The sequence below is a fragment of the Chrysemys picta genome, chromosome 1, assembly GCF_011386835.1.
Source record: "Chrysemys picta bellii isolate R12L10 chromosome 1, ASM1138683v2, whole genome shotgun sequence".
Taxonomy (NCBI): domain Eukaryota; kingdom Metazoa; phylum Chordata; order Testudines; family Emydidae; genus Chrysemys; species Chrysemys picta.
In genome coordinates this window covers 59,508,878-59,527,373 of record NC_088791.1, presented here as the reverse complement: position 1 = coordinate 59,527,373, position 18,496 = coordinate 59,508,878, and the positions used below count along the sequence as shown (strand labels likewise).

The window sequence follows — 18,496 nt, the reverse complement described above, 5'->3', positions numbered from 1 at the left end:
AGAACGTATTGCCCTGTGTACTGTTGCTTCTGGTCTCTATGCCTGTCTCTTGGGCACGCTATTCCTCACTGAAGCAGCATAGGATTGCTGCTCAGATTTTCCTGGAATGCACCAATACAAAAACAAGGTTAGGTAGAATGGCAGGTACAAATGCAGAAATATGGTTATGATAAAAGAAAAAATACGTTTCTTGTGACAGGCTATGATGCCAATGTCTCTAACCCAGTTGCAAAGTTACTGTTGTGGTGTGCATGGAGACAGGAAATACCATTAGTTGTGATGACCACACACAAAATCTGAGACACTCCTATATGGGTTATGTAATATGTACTAGTTTCTTTCTTAATTACTTGAGATGAATTGAAATATCAACTCCACTTACAAAATAGCTGCTCTCTCTCAGTGGTGGTGCATAGTGATCAATCTATCTTCTAATCTAGGTCTTTGTCCTTAATGGGTGTTTGGGTGGATGAACATTCTTGTAACACTTATTTTAAAACAACATTGTGTATGACTTGGTTAAACCTTGACCTGATTTCTCTGCAATGCTGAGTGTCCTATTGCTCAATGTCAGTACTGTATAGCTTTAAAAAAGATGTGCTCTTGTTCAACCACAAGCCTTTTGGAAATGATGCAGGAATTACTGAATGAAATTCTATAGCCTGCACTGTGGAGGCCAGCGTGGATGATCACAGTGGTTCCTTTAGGTCTTAAAACCTCTGAATCCCAGTAATCAGCTTGTAATACAAGTAGATTCTTTTTCTGTCCTGGCAGTATGATTAAGGAAATACAGATAAACAAGTTTCTTCAGAACATGCAGAATTGTAACTTGGTATATGATGATAGCTAATCATTTTACTAAAGAGAACTTGCTGAACAGTATCTCTTCTCCGAAAAGTTAATTTCTCTATGGGAGAGTGGAGCACTAGTTTTTGCCAGGTTGATGTATTGTTTGCAAATGTTTATCACCAGAATGGCAGAATCTTTGACTAATATCCTAAAATTGCAGGACCAGTAACAAGATTGGGGGCATCTTGCCTGAACATCTGAAACCATTTCACTCTCTAGAGACTTTGGACCTGAGCAACAATAATATTTCAGAGTTGAAAACTGCATCATTTCCTTCTTTGCAGCTCAAGTATCTGTAAGCAAAACTTCATTTTTAAATTTTTCCAAAGTGCTTTCAAAATGTTGAATATGCCATCAAATTATCTTGGTCGTCATTGCAAACCATAGCTATCCTGCCTCTGTGCTGAGGCGGTATTTTTTTCAGTTTGATACTAACTTTAAATATTTAGTCCCATCTTTACCTGTTCCATTATAGATCATTGGTATAGGCACATAGACTGTTGCAATAGAGCTTTTAGTTCATAAAAAATAAAAAGTCAAAGTACTAATACTAAACTGGTTAACAAAATATCTCTTGTTGAGGCCTAAAAATGTTACAAAATAAAGTTTAAAAAATCTTCAATTGGGTTTAATTATATTGAATTACATTTGGAATTTTATTAATTTCTTGAATCTTTACAGTATCATTGATTTGAGAATTAAATTAATCCATAGCTGCATTTAGTCAGCATAATTATGGGGCATATGTTGATAACATACTTGTCAACTCTCATAGCAGCAGACTCTTACAGAATTGAACATAACTCTTGGCCCTCCAATTACCAACTGGTGAGGACTGTGGTTAGATTAGTGATTAATCTGGTAAATGTAAGAGTTATTTACCCTGGGATATGCAGTGTATGATCATTATATCTTCCTGCTTTGTATTAAAATTCTATTAAATAGTGGTATATCTAACCTCCTAGACATTGTCTCAACAGGTACATTAACAGTAATCGAATAACCTCCATGGAACCAGGTGCCTTTGATAGTTTGTCTAGCACACTTCAAGTATTGAAACTGAACAGGAACAAAATTTCAGCCATCCCTCAAAAGATGTTTAAACTGTCCCATCTGCAGCACCTGTAAGTGCAACCTACAGTTGGCTGATTGTTTTTAGGTCTTGCACAGCGCTGGCAGTGCTAGAACTTTAGCCCTTAATTTAGCCAGACACTAAGTGAGGCAGACACCGAGAACCTGTTCTGCAGCTTCTAGTAACTGCAGCCTTATAGTGAAGAAAATACTGTCACATATGGGTGAGATGGGAATAGTCTTTGTGCTAAAATTGGATTTGCCTGATCAAGAAAAATACACAAGGGCAGCAAAAATGCTCCAGTATTTAGACACCTGAGGAGATACTAAGGGCTTGTCTACACTGGCGCTTTACAGCACTGCAACTTTCTCACTCAGGGGTGTGAAAAAACACCCTCCTGAGCGCAGCAAGTTTCAGCACTGTAAAGCAGCAGTTTAAACAGTGCACCAGCGCTGGGAGCCACGCCCCTTGTGGAGGTGGGGGTTTGTATGCTCCCAGCGCTCTGCCGTGACAAGCCACGTTAAAGCGCTGTCATGGCAGTGCTTTAGCGTTGCCAGTGTATACTAGCCCTAAATATACATAACTTGGAGACAAGATCAGCCTCTACGTATTTTCTTGGCAAAAACAGATGAAGAGAAATCACATACTTTCAGAAAATAAGACAGGGAGCAATAGCCTAAAGTTAGACACCATCATCTTGACTGATGATATACTTCTGTCAGAACTTTTTTTTTTTTAATCTTTTAAGTAATATCTAAAACTATTATAAATGAAAGGAATTAGAGAAGAGGCTTTTTTGTTTTCTCTGTGCATTTGATAGTACTTTGTGTCTAGCGAGTTTCAGGGTTTCTCCTGTATAGAACTCTTCTGTTGTGTGGGTCTCCTATACATCTTTCTTAGTATGCAAATGTGACTTTGAAACCACAAAAATTGATAGGGGGATTTACATGAGTTTGGGGAGTTGTAGTGTGATACCCAAAATAACTCTTAACTGACTGGATTTCAAATTGATAATGCCCCTTTAAGGGACAAAACTTAATTTGATTAGCTTTTAAGAAAAAGTATGTAATAAATAATAAAGGCAGCTAGGCAGGAGGATACACTGTTGAGGAAGGTGGTTGTGTGCCATCCACAGATATTGAAAAGCAGTTTAAATCAGATCTCAATGGAAGTGAAAGTAGACTTTAAAATTCAGGGTGTATTAATGATCTCCGTGGTCCTCTTGATCTTTAGATCCATCTGAAACTGTCATTCCTGCCTGTTCTGATATGCAGGGATTCAGATGAATGGAAAGCCAATCCTTATGCAGGTGGATTTATTACCTTAGGTAGTGTGTTTACTTACCACTGTAGAGGCAAAGGAATTGTATGACTGTGTGTGATCTCATAATCATGTTCACCTTGACTTGCAAAGCTAGGCAGAGGAGGAGCAGGGAAACACCAGCGTCCGCTATTAAGTGTGATTCTTTTAGTGCTTCTGTACATTAACCCCAGATGCAGAATTTGGGTGATTGAGCAGGTTTACAGGGATGGTGGTTTAATTCCTGAAAAGCTACAAATTTGAAAAGTGAACTAGGTTGGAGGTATAGCGTTTTGTGTTTCTGGGTGGGAAGGTGTAGAAGCAGAAATCTCTTAGGGAGGCAGATAAGTAGTCCTTATGGAGAAAACAGAGGACCAACTTTGGTCCCTTTATAATGATCCTTCTTTATTTAACCCCCTGATTACACACTAATCGCTGCTAACTAAACATCAAGCACTTAAAAATAAATGTAAACTTCAGAAGGTGATTTGTTATCTCCTAAACCAGCTTGGACCTTTTAAATTTAAAAATCAATGTAATAACAAACACATGTCCTTCTATAGCTGAAATACATTAAGATTAACTGTGCTAGGACTATTCTGTGTTACAGTAAAAAGGTCTCATTTATCTTGTTTACTTTGTTTTATGTGTAGCATGGGTGTTTTAAAGTCTGATGATGAAGAAATGTTACAGGCATCCAGGTAAACTTACTCTGTTGTAACTGTAAAATTTATTGATGCAGGGAGCTGAATCGCAACAAAATAAAAAAAATAGATGGGCTTACTTTCCAAGGACTTACTGCTTTGAAATCACTAAAAATGCAACGAAATGGAGTAAATAGACTCATGGATGGAGCTTTCTGGGGACTAACCAACATGGAAGTCTTGTAAGTATAAACTTTCAGTCTTTTCATAAGAGACATAATTTGTGTAATTCAAAATAAATAGACATGCTTGTTCAAATGTGAAGATATTTTCAAATTAAAATATTTTGGTTTGGTTTGACAAGTCGTGAGTATTATTAATATGTAAATGCAGTTCTCGCAACTCTGCATGCCTCTTTTTTTTTTTTTTTTTCTATATATTCATTCTGTGGTAACCAGGTATCTAGCCAGTAACATCTCACAATCAATTTCTGATCCATGATGAAGCATGCGCTTTATTTATTTTTTTACCCTACATTTTGTCTGTGTGTGTTTTGTAGGCAGCTGGACCATAACAACCTAACAGAGATTACCAAAGGCTGGCTTTATGGCTTGCTGATGTTGCAGCAGCTCCATCTCAGCCAAAACGCCATCAGCAGGATCAGCCCCGATGCCTGGGAATTTTGCCAGAAACTCAGCGAGCTGTGAGTAGCTTTTATTCTATTCCAGTTCTGAGAGTAGGGTACATGCCAAAGCATGAGCTGCTTACCACTGATCTGTGAATTTTTCATAACAAAGTTTCCAAAGTGACAACAGCTTTTTTTGTGTGCAAGATAGTCCTATTTTGTTGTGAAAAGTTGAAGCCAACCATGACCATTTCAGTTTTCCATGGCACTTGTGCTAGGGCTTTGACACAGCAATTTTCAAATGAAAGAAATCCACTTGTGAATAGCAGGAAATAATACACAAGCTGTATAATAACCAAAAATTGTGTAGGAGGCTTTGTGATAGCTGCAACTAAGAAGATTTTTTGTTTAAAAAATGAAGTGGTAGGGAGAAATGAGTAATAAATATTCAACCATTGAAAGAAATTTTTCCATCTCGAACTTGCAGAGATTTAACATTTAATCACTTAGCAAGATTGGATGATTCAAGCTTCGTTGGTTTAAGCCTACTAGTTGGACTGTATATTGGGAACAACAAAGTAAACTACATTGCTGATTGTGCCTTCCGGGGACTTTCCAGTTTAAAGACTTTGTAAGTTGACATAATTTATTTTAAGGTCAGAAACCTAGACGGTGCATAAATATACCCATTTTTTTTCTTGAATTACTTTTATTTTGTTTTGAAGGAAGTGCAGAACTACAAAAGTTTGTTTTAATCTTTCCTAGACCTTAGTATGGTTTCTTTTTTTTTTTGGTAAGATTTCATCCAGGATAGTAGTATGTTTTTTTTTTTTCTTGCAATACAGGTTGTGTACAAATTTATACGTCCCCAGACCTTCCTATTTGTCGCAGTGATTTCATAAGGAAGCTTCTTAAAAGAATCTCTGAGGGGAGAAAAGGAAACTAATAATGGCTGTTTCTATTCTCCTCATGGCAGGGAGCACAATACTAGCTCTCAGCAGTCGCATCGTGGCATCTGCTGTACATGTGCACCCCAAACGAACTATATGTACATGGGTGGCCTTGGCAATTGGCTGTCACTTAGAGACTGGAGGGGGGGACTAAGTCCTGCTCCCTCCCTCACATCCAGTTCGTAGCCCCCAGAAACATTCCTCTCCAGGCACTGCTTGTAAGGGAATGTGGAGGGCAGCTCTGCCAACATTGCTCCCAATCCCTGTCCCCTCCCCACAACCTCATGCCTTTTAAGGGAAGGATTTGTGAGGAGCTGTTCTGTCAGCCCCTATGTCACTTGACTGCAATCTGACCATCCTCTGTCCTGTGTCTAACCTTTTAAAAAAGTTGCCTTTAAATCTCATGAGATGAATACCCTAACTGCTAAATGTCATAATTTATGTCTAAAGCATGAAGCTGCCATGCTCCAGAGACTCTTGCAAATTCCAGTGGAGCTAAGAGGGAGTGGCAGAAAGGCTAAGACAGCACTGCTGTGAGCCTAGCACTGACATATTAGGCACCATGATTATAGGTTCCACCTAATTAAATAAGAGTTTCTCTCTTGGTAGATGTCATGAGGGTAGAAGCCTAAGCCCAGACATAGATAGATTCAGTGGGTCATTAAAGATTAGGGGTTGATGATTATCAAGGCTTTGGGTTATTCAGCTAGTCAGCCTTTAGCATTTGTCTGAGCACTGTTTTTGAAATAATGTTGTTTTACTAAATTTGTGATTCGGGGGAGAGGTGAGAAGTGTGTGAATGAATTAAAATTGTAATACTCTGGAGGATGTTCAGCGTCCGTGTAGGCTCTCTATGAGCTGAGGGGTGAAAACATTATCTACTATCTGTTCTTATCAGTTTAATAACTGACATTTCCAATGGCCAGAACAATAAGTTAGAGCTTGGCTATATGCATGCTGAACTTATTCCAAGGGCTGGAAAAGTGTACATTAAACTCTTTACGTTTAGGGTTCAGACTTTCTGTATATTCTTCTCCTGTGACATGGTTCTGAGTTTTTTCTTAAATCCTATCCTACTAGTTCTCTGCTCAGACACCACTCCTCTTTCACAGATCTGGTCGCACACCTTTGCTGTCGTGGCCCAAGGGTGTGAAACTTGTTCCCTTTGACATCCATCTGTTACCATATTTAACTGACTCTCTAAAGATTTTGTCTTAGGTTTTATTTTGATATGACAACTGTTGGCCCCCTCATTTCTTACCATCCCCACTTTCCCTTTTCCCTTCTGGTATTTGAATGCCCTTGAATTTCTTTTAAATAAATTGATTCTGGTCATCTTTTAAAGTAGTGGTGAAAAGGGTTAGGCCCTTGAACTTCAGACATACTAGAAAAAGAAACAAATTGGGTCAAGCATCTTTTAAAATTGATATTATATTGCACAATGTTCCTTACACAGACTATTCTAGAAATTGCTTTAAATATAATGTACTTTTTGTGATTGGGTCTGATCTCTTCAACCAGGGATCTGAAGAACAATGAAATCTCATGGACTATTGAAGATATGAATGGTGCATTCTCTGGACTTGACAAACTTAGAATGCTGTAAGTATGACTGACCTGATTTTGGATTTTCTTAGTTACTTAAAAAAAAATTAATATTGGACTAGCTCAGATAAAATGTACTGTGAGGGAGCCCAACCTTGGGAATTTTATTAATCTCTGAAATTTGTGACTTCCTTCCTTACTGTTTTGCTCTTCATTGAAGCCTCCTTTTCTAGAAACCAAAACACCAGCTCTTTAGTCAAACAAAATCTGAAGAATATGATCCTTCTTGAATGTTATCAATATGGAGATTCATGCAGTTGCTGCATAGAAACCTTTCACACTGAATTAGGATTGCTCATAATAGGAAATGAAGGGAGGTGTGTTTTCAAAGATTACAAAAGCACAGTGCCCAAGGGAAGTCTTTGATAAAGTAATCCAGCATCTAGTGGCAATGGCTCTGCTATAATGCAAAGATGTCATTCCAAATACACAGCTATGGAATGAAAAGATGCTTACATTTATAGATTTTAAAAAACAAAATTCCATGTTACTGAACTGTACACATTAAACATCTTTGAAAATCATACCATCATCTATATAGTTACTGAAGCAGAATAAATGGGTATATTTTAGAGATGAGGTATTTTGTTGCAGCAAGAAAGGCAGAATGGAGAACGTTAGTCACAGTTTAGTAATAATTGCCTAAAAAAGCAATTGTATAAGATTTTCATCATAGTTTCAAAAAATGCCCCCATTTTACTGCATCTGTTTTGCATTAAGTATTTATATTTCCAGGATACTCCAAGGAAACAGGATTAGGTCCATTACAAAGAAAGCATTTTCTGGTTTGGATGCACTTGAACACCTGTAAGTAGCTGAAATTCATATTTAACCCAACAGTGGCCAAAGCAAATATCAAGATTAACCAAAACAAATATAAGACTACCAAGGTTACCTCATGACTGTCTGAATGAAGCAGATTTACCTTGTTGATCAGTAGTGTGATACTTCTTAAGAACTTTCTGTCTAGGAGTTCTGCTCAAAGTGCTATATATTTAAGTGAACATCAGCATACTATGGAAACTGGTCTTTGTTCTTTTGGTTACTGAGCTGATCTCTACATTATCAGTACAGAATAGAGCGAAGTATAGCTTGAATCTTTACTTAAACCTTATTTGAGTTAATAAAATGGATTTTTTTCTGATTTTTTTTTTTTCCCTTCCCCAGAGATCTAAGTAACAATGCAATCATGTCAGTGCAAGGAAATGCATTTTCACAAATGAAGAAACTTGAAGAATTGTAAGTTCTTGCCCCTAAAATCTCCATATTAGAAAATACATAAGCCATATAAGATACTGATAGATTCAGTGTTAACCTCTCATTGCAACAATTCTGAAGTCATGTAACAAATGGTGCATCAACAGATTTTTCTCTGTAGTTGCTGCATATAAGCTAGGTAGCATCAGGCGGCAGGTGTTCATTTTCTACTCCATTTGGTACCTAGAGTCCTGAGTTTAAACTGGTCCCTAATGCATGAGATAAGAAAGACTTATTAATGTACTGTAAAGTGAGTACTGGTATCACTGAACTACCACTTACTGGACCAGTAAAATGCAATATCGTAATTCTTTACCAAAGACCCATCTGCAGATCCTTATTATTGGCTCCCTCTGTCCTGAGGCAACATACGAACAATTGCAAGGTAAAGTCCCCCTTTCTGAGGGAATGCTGTAAAAGCTCTTTTTCTGTTGAGCAGTGCAGCAGCTGTTACAGCTAACTCTTGCTGAAACGGAAAAGACCTTTGTTTTCTTTCCTTGAGGCACAGCTAATTTCTTGTCTCCGGTGCTCCTGTCTCGTTCCTTCTCTAACTTTTCTTGTCTCAGCCCTACCCAGTCTAGTTTCTGGAAATAAGAGTTTGCAACATGACAAAGCTGAATAAGTCAAAAAGAGAAGCTGCTCTTTCTGTGAAGAGAAACTACCTGAAACTTTGCTGGAGAAAAAATGTGTGTTCTGCTGTGGCTCAAGATTGCTATTCTGGGTCAGACTCAGAACTGCTTAGAGGCTGGCCCTCTTCTTCCTTTCCCATACCTGATGACATTTCCCAGTGTTCAGGCCACGGAGAGAAAGCAGAGAGCAACCTTCAGACAGTAGCATCCACCAAGGGAAGTAAGATGCTTAAGGACATCGTGCTCAGGGAAGTTCTGAGTCCTTCAGGGACTTGGACATTCCCTCTGTTTATAGAGAGATTTTTCTAATGTCTCCCCTGCCCGCTCCCCAAAGTTCTCAAGTTTGTTTCCCTCATGGCTGGTAAATAACTGGGCAGATGATAGAACGTGCTTTCCCAAAATTGGCTAAATTAACTCTTCATAATATGCATTCCCAGGAATTTTGCCCATTCAAAGGACCCTAGAGAAGGTTAGCAGGGTGAGGGTATGACTGATGTTCACTGCATCAAGTGGTCAAGACAGCCATGGTTTTCTTCCATCCTAAGAATAGCAACAAGACCACTCTTCAATTTTCTATTAAAAAATACCTGTTTCTTCTGGATCCAGTTCTGCCTGATGATATGGCATTTCTAGGTTTTGAGCACAGAGCACTTGTGTGGAAAAACTTGATTGAAAAGGAAATGTTCAGAGCTGGTAATGTCCTCCTTTTTTGCTTCTGGAAAGTAGTCATCACAGAATTTCTATACTAATAAATGGGAATGTTTCACTCACTACAAGTACACGTTTATCGCCGTGGACACACACAAATTAATACTGTCTTTCCTCCATCAAGATAATTTTTAAGGCTTTTATAATTAGCTCTATCTAGATCCAAATACTTATCAGTAGTCCTCGGGGAGAAGTTTGATTCCTCATTATTTTTGGTCCAGATTTGTAAGAGGTTTCAAACTAACTCTTCCAAGTAGGAAGAGTTCAATTTTTTAGTGGAAATTTAAGTTGGTCCTATATGGACTCACAGAATGTTCTTTTGAAACTATTAGTTTGGTTTCTTCCCATTTCTTCTTTTTGAATGTGGCTAGGTTTGGTAGTACTGTGCTATCAATGGAGGACTACGTCTGCATTTGTGGTCCTTCAAATATCTTCCTAGTTCCTTTCCAAGATGAACTGTAATTTCCATCACTCCAATTGTTTTGAGATCTATCTTTTAGCGCCAATCCTGTGGAGAAAAGATGACATAAACTGAATATTTAGGGTTCTAGCTATTTGAACTGATGTGAAGCTGTGAGTTTTTACTGCTGTTTCTGACCTTGAATCTGAGATTAAATTAAACAAAATTTTGTTATGTACTATCGGCAATTGGATGCATTTGCAGTTCACTTGCTTACAAAACTGGATGTTCAAGCTCCAGCAAACGTTAAGACTCACAGTACAAGATCTCCAGCAACATCTGAGGCAGAGAGAGCAGGAGACTTGGTTTAAAGCCAGGAATCTGAGGTAAAAATCCAGGCCTAATGAAGTCAGGGGCAAGATTTTACTTGCAGTATCAGAAGATACTGCAAAGTGGATCTTTTGGTCTTCATCTTGGCAACAGGGTTCTTGAGGCCATGGGGATGAGTATTTCTGCTGTTCATATCACAACATAGGGATTGGTGTATACCCACTGTTCACATAAATACCACTGTTACCTTACTCATGCTCCTTCTTTCATCAGTCCTGGTACAGTTGTTTAGATAGCTGCACCCCAGCAGACCTCAGTTGGGATACAGCTTGTAGTTGGGCTGAACATTCTCCCGCCCCCCAAAGTTTTTCTTTTGTGAGGGTATTCGCATTATGTCGTTTTTGGAACTCCTCTCTTCTGAGTGTCCTCTCAGGTGCCCTCTTTACATCACTGCCCTGCCCCTTTACGTAACTGTCCTTGTCCTGACTCAAGATGGAGACATGAAACTGTAAAGAGTCACAAATGTGATTTTTCAAAGAATTGAATAAGAATGAAAATGTCTGCTTTGTAGACCTGAAGTCCAATAATGGTGTCCTGTGAGTACTGGGTGACATTAGTTTCTTTTATAATAAATCATTAAAACATGAAGTTTTACAAAAATACTATTGACTTGTACTGTTTGGGTGGATCTGCATTTTATACAGAAAACATTGAATGTAATTTGTTTTCCTTAGGCACTTAAATACATCAAGTCTTTTGTGTGACTGCCAGCTAAAATGGCTACCACAGTGGGTATCCGAAAACAACTTTCAGAACTTTGTGAATGCCAGTTGTGCTCATCCTCCGCTGCTAAAAGGCAGACGTATCTTTGCTGTTAGCCCAGATGAGTTTGTGTGTGGTGAGTATAACTGTTTCTCCTCACCTTCAGAGGTTTTGCTTAGTGAATTTATTTTACACTGGTTTATCTGGCATGTTTTGTTTTCTCTAGTTGGACTGAGTGGGGTTAATATTTTGTTTTAATGCTTTGTCCACTGCTCCTCAAACTTTGATCTGCAGGTACTCAGAGCTTGTGGTTTCATTCCAGATGGGGAATAACATTTTTCTGACTTAATTTCATGTGTTGCATACTTACGTGTTGTGTACAAAGGAAAGATCAGTGGTTTGTGGTGGTAAATTTATGTGCTGTTAAAGTTAAAATATGGATATTGTTTAGGTAAGCACCATTTAAAAATGTGGTGCAGCTTGGTGTACTTTAACTGACATGTCTATTAATATATGCAATATATTTAATTATATATGCAAATTGCATTTGTGCTTTATTAAATCTGAGTTTAATTGCACAGAAGTTAAGTATTGAAGTATAGTTCCCATGGTAACCTTGACCTCTCTATGTGGGCTTCAAAACACTATTTTCAACTTTTAAAAATCATTGTGACCGCATATACATTTCTTGTTTACATTACTAACACCTCACTTTAATAAAATCAAAATCATTTATAAAAATCCAACTCACTTTTCTGTAATGTTTTTACCTTTTGCATTTGTCACAGGTTAAACAGTGAATACTAATTAGAATCAGTTTTATTTTCAGGTTTGTAGTGCTGCAAATACTTCAGGGTAGGTTTTATTTGTTGCCTGTCAACTTTGGGTTGAAAGTATCACTTCATAATAGTCTTTCAGTATGTAAATTATACAATAGCTTAACACGTAACATTTTCACTGATGCTAAATATTGCATGTCAAATATTGTCACTTTGTTGTCTAATCATGTAATGGAAGACCCTATTCTAATGCACAAAGTGGGAACCTTAATTCTTAATTTCTTGACTGTTTTAAGATAAAAATTTGGTACTTTATCTGACATTCATATATATTTTTCCTTGCAATTTCCATTAATAGAGGAAAAATTAAAGTTTACAAAAAACGTTCTACTGTCCTGGATTTAAAGAGGTAAAATGGAAAATTGATCTTTCTTCACTATAATTTTGTTACCCCAACAAATTCAACATTGCTTAATTTTTACTAATCCTATCCTTATACCTATACAACCTCACGAGTCTTGGTGGAATTGCCTAGGTATAAAGGAGCACAGAATTTGCAGGGTCTTGTTGCTGTCTTAACAGCAGCTATTAACATTACCATCTTATACAAGTGTTTTTAATATTTCAATATTAAATTAGAGTAGCTAATATATAAACCTCTAAAGCTGATGTGGACAGAACAGAAAGTAAACAAATTAATAGACAGCTAATGAAGAATATACCTTATTTATGAGGAAATCATTTTGGAAAACCAGCGAGGAATTTGACATCTGAAAATAGTACTATCTATTAAGAACATAACATAAGAATGAGCATAATGGGTAAACCAAAGGTCCATCTAGCCCAGTATCCTGTCTTCCAACAGTGGCCAATACCAGGTGCCCCAGAGGGAATGAGTAGAACAGGGGCAATTACTGAGTGATCCATCCCCTGTCATCCAGTCCCAGTTTCTGGCAGTCAGCGTCTTAGGGACACCCAGAGCATAGGGTTGCATCACTAGCCAGCTTGGCTTATAGCCATTAATGGACTTACCCTCCATGAACTTACGTAATTCTTTTTTGAACCCAGTTTTACTTTTGGCCTTCAGATCATCCCCTCGTAATGAGTTCCACAGGTTGACTGTGTGTCGTGTGAAGAAATATTTCCTTATGTTTGTTTAAAACTCTTTATTTCATTGGCTGACCCCTGGTTCTTGTTATGTATAGGGGTAAATAACACTTCCTTCTTCACATTCTCCACACCATTCATGATGAGACCTCTATTAGATTGCTCCTTAGTTGTCTCTAAACTGAACAGTCCCAGTCTCTTCAATCTGTCTTCATATGGAAGCTGTTCCATAGCCCTAATCATTTTGGTTATCCTTCTCTGCTCTGTACCTTTTTATATTTATATATATATATATATACAACCAAAACTGCATGCAGTATTCAAGGTGTGGGCATACCAGACATGTACATAGTGGCATTATGATATTTTGTGTCTTATTATCTGTCCTATTCCTAACATTCTGTTAGCTTTTTTGACTTTCACTGCACACTAAGAAATTGTTTTTAGACAACTGTTTACGATGACTCCAAGACCTTTCTTGAGTGGTAACAGCTAATTTTGAACCTATCATTTTGTATGTATAGTTGGGATTATGTGTTGCAGTGTGAATTACTTTGCATTTATCACGTTAAATTTCATCTGCCATTTTGTTGCCCAATCATCCAGTTTAGTGGGATCTCTTTGTAACTCTTTGCATTCAGCTGTGGACTTAACTCTCTTGAGTAATTTTGTATCGTCTGCAAACTTTGCCACCTCACTGTTCACCCCCTGTTTCCAGACCATTTATGAATGGATTGAACAGCTCACATCCCAGTACAGGTCACTGGTATTTGCCACTCTCTATTTTGAAAACTGAGCATTTATTCCTGTCCTTGGTTTCCTACCGTTTAACCAGTTATTGATCCATAAGAGGACCTTCCTTTTTATCCCATGACTCCTTACTTCACTTCAGAGCCTTTGGTGTAGGACCTTGTCAAAGGTTTTCTGAAAGTCCAAGTACATTATATACATTGGATCACCCTTGTCCATGTTTGTTGATATCCTCAAAGAATTCCAACAGATTGGTGAGGCATGATTTCCCTTTACAGAAACCATGTTGATTCTTCCTCTTGTTCTTCTGTTTCTGATAATTCCATTCTTTACTGTCCTTTCAGCCAATTTTCTGGTACTGAAGTTAGGCTTACTGGCCGGTAATTGCCACAGTCACCTCTGGAGCCCTTTTTAATAATCAGCATTACATTAGCTAGCCTCCTGTCATCTAGTACAGAGGCTAATTTAAGTGACAGGTTACATTTAACTAAAGGTAATTTTTATCAGTAGTTTATAGCTTGATGCCAGCTGTGATCGATTTCAAATCATTTAAAATAAGCACAATAGCCCTTTCCACTAAAAGGGGAAAACCTAAAAGGAAATTAGTACTAGAATAAGTTTAACAAGAAAAGTAAATTGTGAAACAGGAATAGATGCAATCCTTTAAATAAATGAAGTGGTGTGTGCCAGTTAAATCTTTAAAATACAGCAATCACAATGTATCTAGATATGTGTTCATAAAAAGACACAAAATTAACATAACATATATTAACTGCACAAGACATTATTTATAAGAAGAATAAAGAGACCCCTCTCCACATGTCAGATAAAAGTCTGGCTAAACAGAAGTGTTTTTTTTTTTTTTTACTGTGCCTAAAAGGTTAATAAAATTGGCCTCTATTGGACCAGGAAAAAGAAGCAAGGGCAAAGAAATAAATCTCTTAGTAAGTTGCTGTCCTGCATTGTCGTGTGAAAGCACACAGATGAAATCTTAACTTAGAGGGCAAGGCCAGTGGTGTTGGTGGTGCTTGTCCAATGGAGTTGGTGATTGAGGCTGTTGAAATGGAGATGCATTTGTACCATTGACCTACACACAACATCCAGCCCTTAGGCAACACATTGTGGCCCCCGTAATTTATGGCATTTATGTGTCTGCTCTGTTATCTGTTCTGTGGTTTATTTTCTAAAAATTGTTTGGATTTCTGGTGACAAACTAAAAGGAAAGAGTTATTGTTGCAGAGTCCTTTCCCTGAATACAACTTCCAAATTGAATAGAGGCCACCTTGTTTGGCTCCGTAGCATATTTGTTAATTTAACATCTCAGTGGGAGAAGGTGCATTTCTGCAGTGTTTAGTATTCTATCAAGGTGTGCTTCTTTCTTCTCCTTTTGTATATTTCAAATAGAATGATTGGAGATCTGGAGAAATGCTTCTTACACAGCAAATTATTTTCTTTAACTTCAGAATGATGTATGCTTCGTATATTAATTTTAAATCTTCCGTGCCAAGTTGGAATTTTGAAAACAACTCAGAGGAAAAACATTTAAAATTTGTTAATGGGATGGACACATGAGATGAGTGGGCCATAATAGTGTAGCTCAAAAATGGCCAAATTGATGTATTTCACACTTTCTAAAATTATGCCTTTCAAGATGAAACAAAGCATGAATAATTTCAGGCCAAAAGTTAACTTTTGAGAAAACTGTTAGCAATTGAAAATAGGTGCCTAAGTGACCTGTATTAACTGCTTAATTATACAGTAGTCTTACTATAGTGATTTTTGTAACCAAATACAACCCGCTTAATAGCTGTCTCTTTTTCCATTGCTTATAAGTCAAGTGTTGAAGTTAATGGCTTGAACAAGATGATGAGAAATATCCTTCACAATTTTATTTTAAAGTGTGGTTCTACTCTGAAAATGGGCTATGTGAAAATGGCAGAATCCTACTCAACAGATCAGTTCCTTTTGTATATTGTATCACATATGCTCATTTTAGTGCCTCCCCTCCACCAAACAAATGTTTTTAATACTTTTAATGTCTGTTAGCAGAGCATAGCGCGGCCAGAAGAGAATGAGCTTGATGGATCCTGTTCCGCCTCTCACATTATCAGTATAAACATGAAGTATGTTTCAGTAAATTATACCGATGCAAAACCACTGATGGCAGTGTGGTGACATAGATGTCACCAAGCACATAATTTGGCTTGTGGAACTTATTATAGGTATGATGCACAAGAAAGAAATAACCCAGCAGGACTCTCAGATCCCAGGTTGCATTTGAAGGATTGGCTGTAGAACACATTTTTACTTGTAAATAATTGAAGGACAAGAAACATGGAATCCAACAAAATACAATTGTTAGGGGTTCCCCCATCATAAAAAAACCCACACTTGATCTTTGTATAGTATGCTTAGCAGACTTTCAGCACTGCTGCATTTGAAAATTGGAGCAAAGGACTACAAATCACTGGAACCACAACTTCTGTTGCAGGCTGGGGGAGAACCCTGGACTGTGCCTGACAATCTCTGGTGGCAGAAAGAACTGTATTTTAGTGAAGAAAAAACTTATTGGAGCCTTAAGATATAGAAAAAAAGAGTCTTGGCTTCATGACTGACAGTCAAAGTACCTTTTACAGATGTTAAACTGTAGTTCTCTCCTCTTTATATATAAACAGCACATAGTTTGCTTTAGATGTGCTTTCTCTTCACTAGAGATGGCTTAGCACAGTAAACTCATAAATATGACATCTTTAAATGCCTGGAGATAAATGAAATCTAAAACTAAATCACTGTATCTCTGCTTTATAACTACATGTCTGACTCTTCTCTCAAACCTATAAAACAAAGCTTACAAAATCTTTCAGAGTCCTGGGGACCCAGGTATTTGCCTCTCTTCCTCAGTGTCACACTTTTTCCCCTTTCCCATCTTTACAGATGATTTTCCTAAACCACAGATCACTGTCCAGCCAGAAACCCAGTCAGCAATCAAAGGCTCCAATTTGAGTTTTATATGTTCAGCAGCCAGCAGCAGTGACTCCCCTATGACGTTTGCATGGAAAAAGGACAATGAATTACTGCATGATGCTGAAATGGAGAATTATGCACATCTCCGGGCACAGGGTGGTGAAGTGATGGAATACACTACCATACTTCGGCTACGCAATGTTGAATTCAGCAATGAAGGAAAATACCAGTGTGTTATTTCAAATCACTTTGGTTCATCCTACTCTGTCAAAGCCAAGCTTACAGTTAACAGTAAGCATCCTTTTTTTTTAACCTGTGCATTTGAAGAGGAAATAATTGTAAAGCAAAATACAATATAAATGCTTTATAACCTAATTTCAGCTCATGAAAGCATGCTGCTTCCAAAATCTGTTTATTATTAAAGTTGCACTAACGGGCCCAACCAGAATCTGTCACTATTGTGTGAGGTGCTGTACAAACACATTTAAGAAATGATCCCTGTCCTGAAGAGCTTGCAGTATAAATAGACTAAGGAAAGGATAGGAGACGGGAAGAACTACTGTCCTACTGTCCGCCTTTTACAGGGGACAACAACCTTCTCTATTGAGGTAGGCAGACTGTGACTTGGCAGAGGTCAACTCTGCTACAGGCTTCCTGAATGAGGATGAAACCCATGTCGCCTGATTTAAACATAAGACCATCTTCTGTCCAGATATAAGTTAGGTCTTGTGAGGGTTTTTTCCACATCTCCATGCACATCGCTGTTGTTGAAACTGGTATAAGTTTTACACTTACTGGAATTGGGTGTACTGAAATTGAGAAAATACAGTGCAAAGGAGGAAAAATAATTTGTCCAAAATTGGAAACAAACCTACTTATAACATGTATCTGGTTAAACTTTTTGTTTTGTTTTGCTTTAGTGCTGCCTTCATTTACAAAGATGCCCATGGACCTAACCATTCGTGCTGGGGCAACGGCACGATTAGAATGTGCTGCAGTTGGTCATCCAGTACCGCAGATTGCTTGGCAGAAAGATGGTGGCACAGACTTTCCTGCAGCACGCAAGAGACGTATGCATGTCATGCCCGAGGATGATGTATTCTTTATTGTTGATGTAAAAATTGAGGACACTGGAGTTTATAGCTGTACAGCTCAAAACACTGCTGGGAGCATTTCAGCTAATGCAACACTGACAGTACTAGGTGAGAAACTGTCAACATGTAATGATACAAGTCTTTTATATTGAAGTGGTGTGACAAGTTTTTCCATACTTTTAGATGTTACTTAATAAAATGTGTTTTAGGGCTTAATAGGGAGATGCATCAATTCACTACTAATGAGTGCTTTTGGAGGCACGTATTTAGCTGAAAAATGTCTTTTCAGATTAGTTCTGTGGTAATGCATTTCCTGAAGTCATCATTCATTAATCGGTGGCTATTGGTTAGAAATACATACTTATAATTTTTAATACACAATCATTGTTACTAATAAATAGTTGCATTTTCCATTTAAACGCATAGTTTAAAATAGAAATTATTTAGTATACACAAAGAAAGGAGCAGGTTGCTGGCATTTTTTCTGAAAAGTTTAGTTTAAAAACAAAACAAAACCTTTTTTCCTTTTTTCTATTAATTCAGAGTTGGTATCTCTACTAATAATATATTCTAGAGAACACTATGCTAATATGTAACTTATTTCCTAGTTTTTTTTTCTTTTGTTGGGCTAGTGAGCATTTAGTTGTCACCAGTAACACATTAGCTGACGCC

General features: G+C 37.5%; 1 protein-coding gene across 6 annotated transcripts in view; it reads left to right on the top strand.

The window, feature by feature from the left end:
- The window catches only part of LRIG3 (leucine rich repeats and immunoglobulin like domains 3), a 48,722-nt gene that overhangs the window by 21,440 nt on the left and 8,786 nt on the right, over positions 1-18,496 (top strand). For 2 of the 6 annotated variants that reach the window (XM_024100581.3, XM_024100582.3), the window contains exons 4-14: positions 1,010-1,144; positions 1,830-1,973; positions 3,963-4,106; positions 4,424-4,567; positions 4,977-5,120; positions 6,961-7,041; positions 7,780-7,851; positions 8,212-8,283; positions 11,103-11,266; positions 16,701-17,021; positions 17,651-17,932. In XM_024100581.3, the coding sequence (XP_023956349.2) occupies positions 1,010-1,144; positions 1,830-1,973; positions 3,963-4,106; positions 4,424-4,567; positions 4,977-5,120; positions 6,961-7,041; positions 7,780-7,851; positions 8,212-8,283; positions 11,103-11,266; positions 16,701-17,021; positions 17,651-17,932 (1,703 nt within the window). Of the gene's footprint in view, positions 1-1,009; positions 1,145-1,829; positions 1,974-3,159; positions 3,249-3,962; positions 4,107-4,423; positions 4,568-4,976; positions 5,121-6,960; positions 7,042-7,779; positions 7,852-8,211; positions 8,284-11,102; positions 11,267-16,700; positions 17,022-17,650; positions 17,933-18,496 lie in introns of those variants that run through there. The other 4 variants (XM_042855896.2, XM_042855861.2, XM_042855967.2 and 1 more) reach the window with 4 other exon arrangements.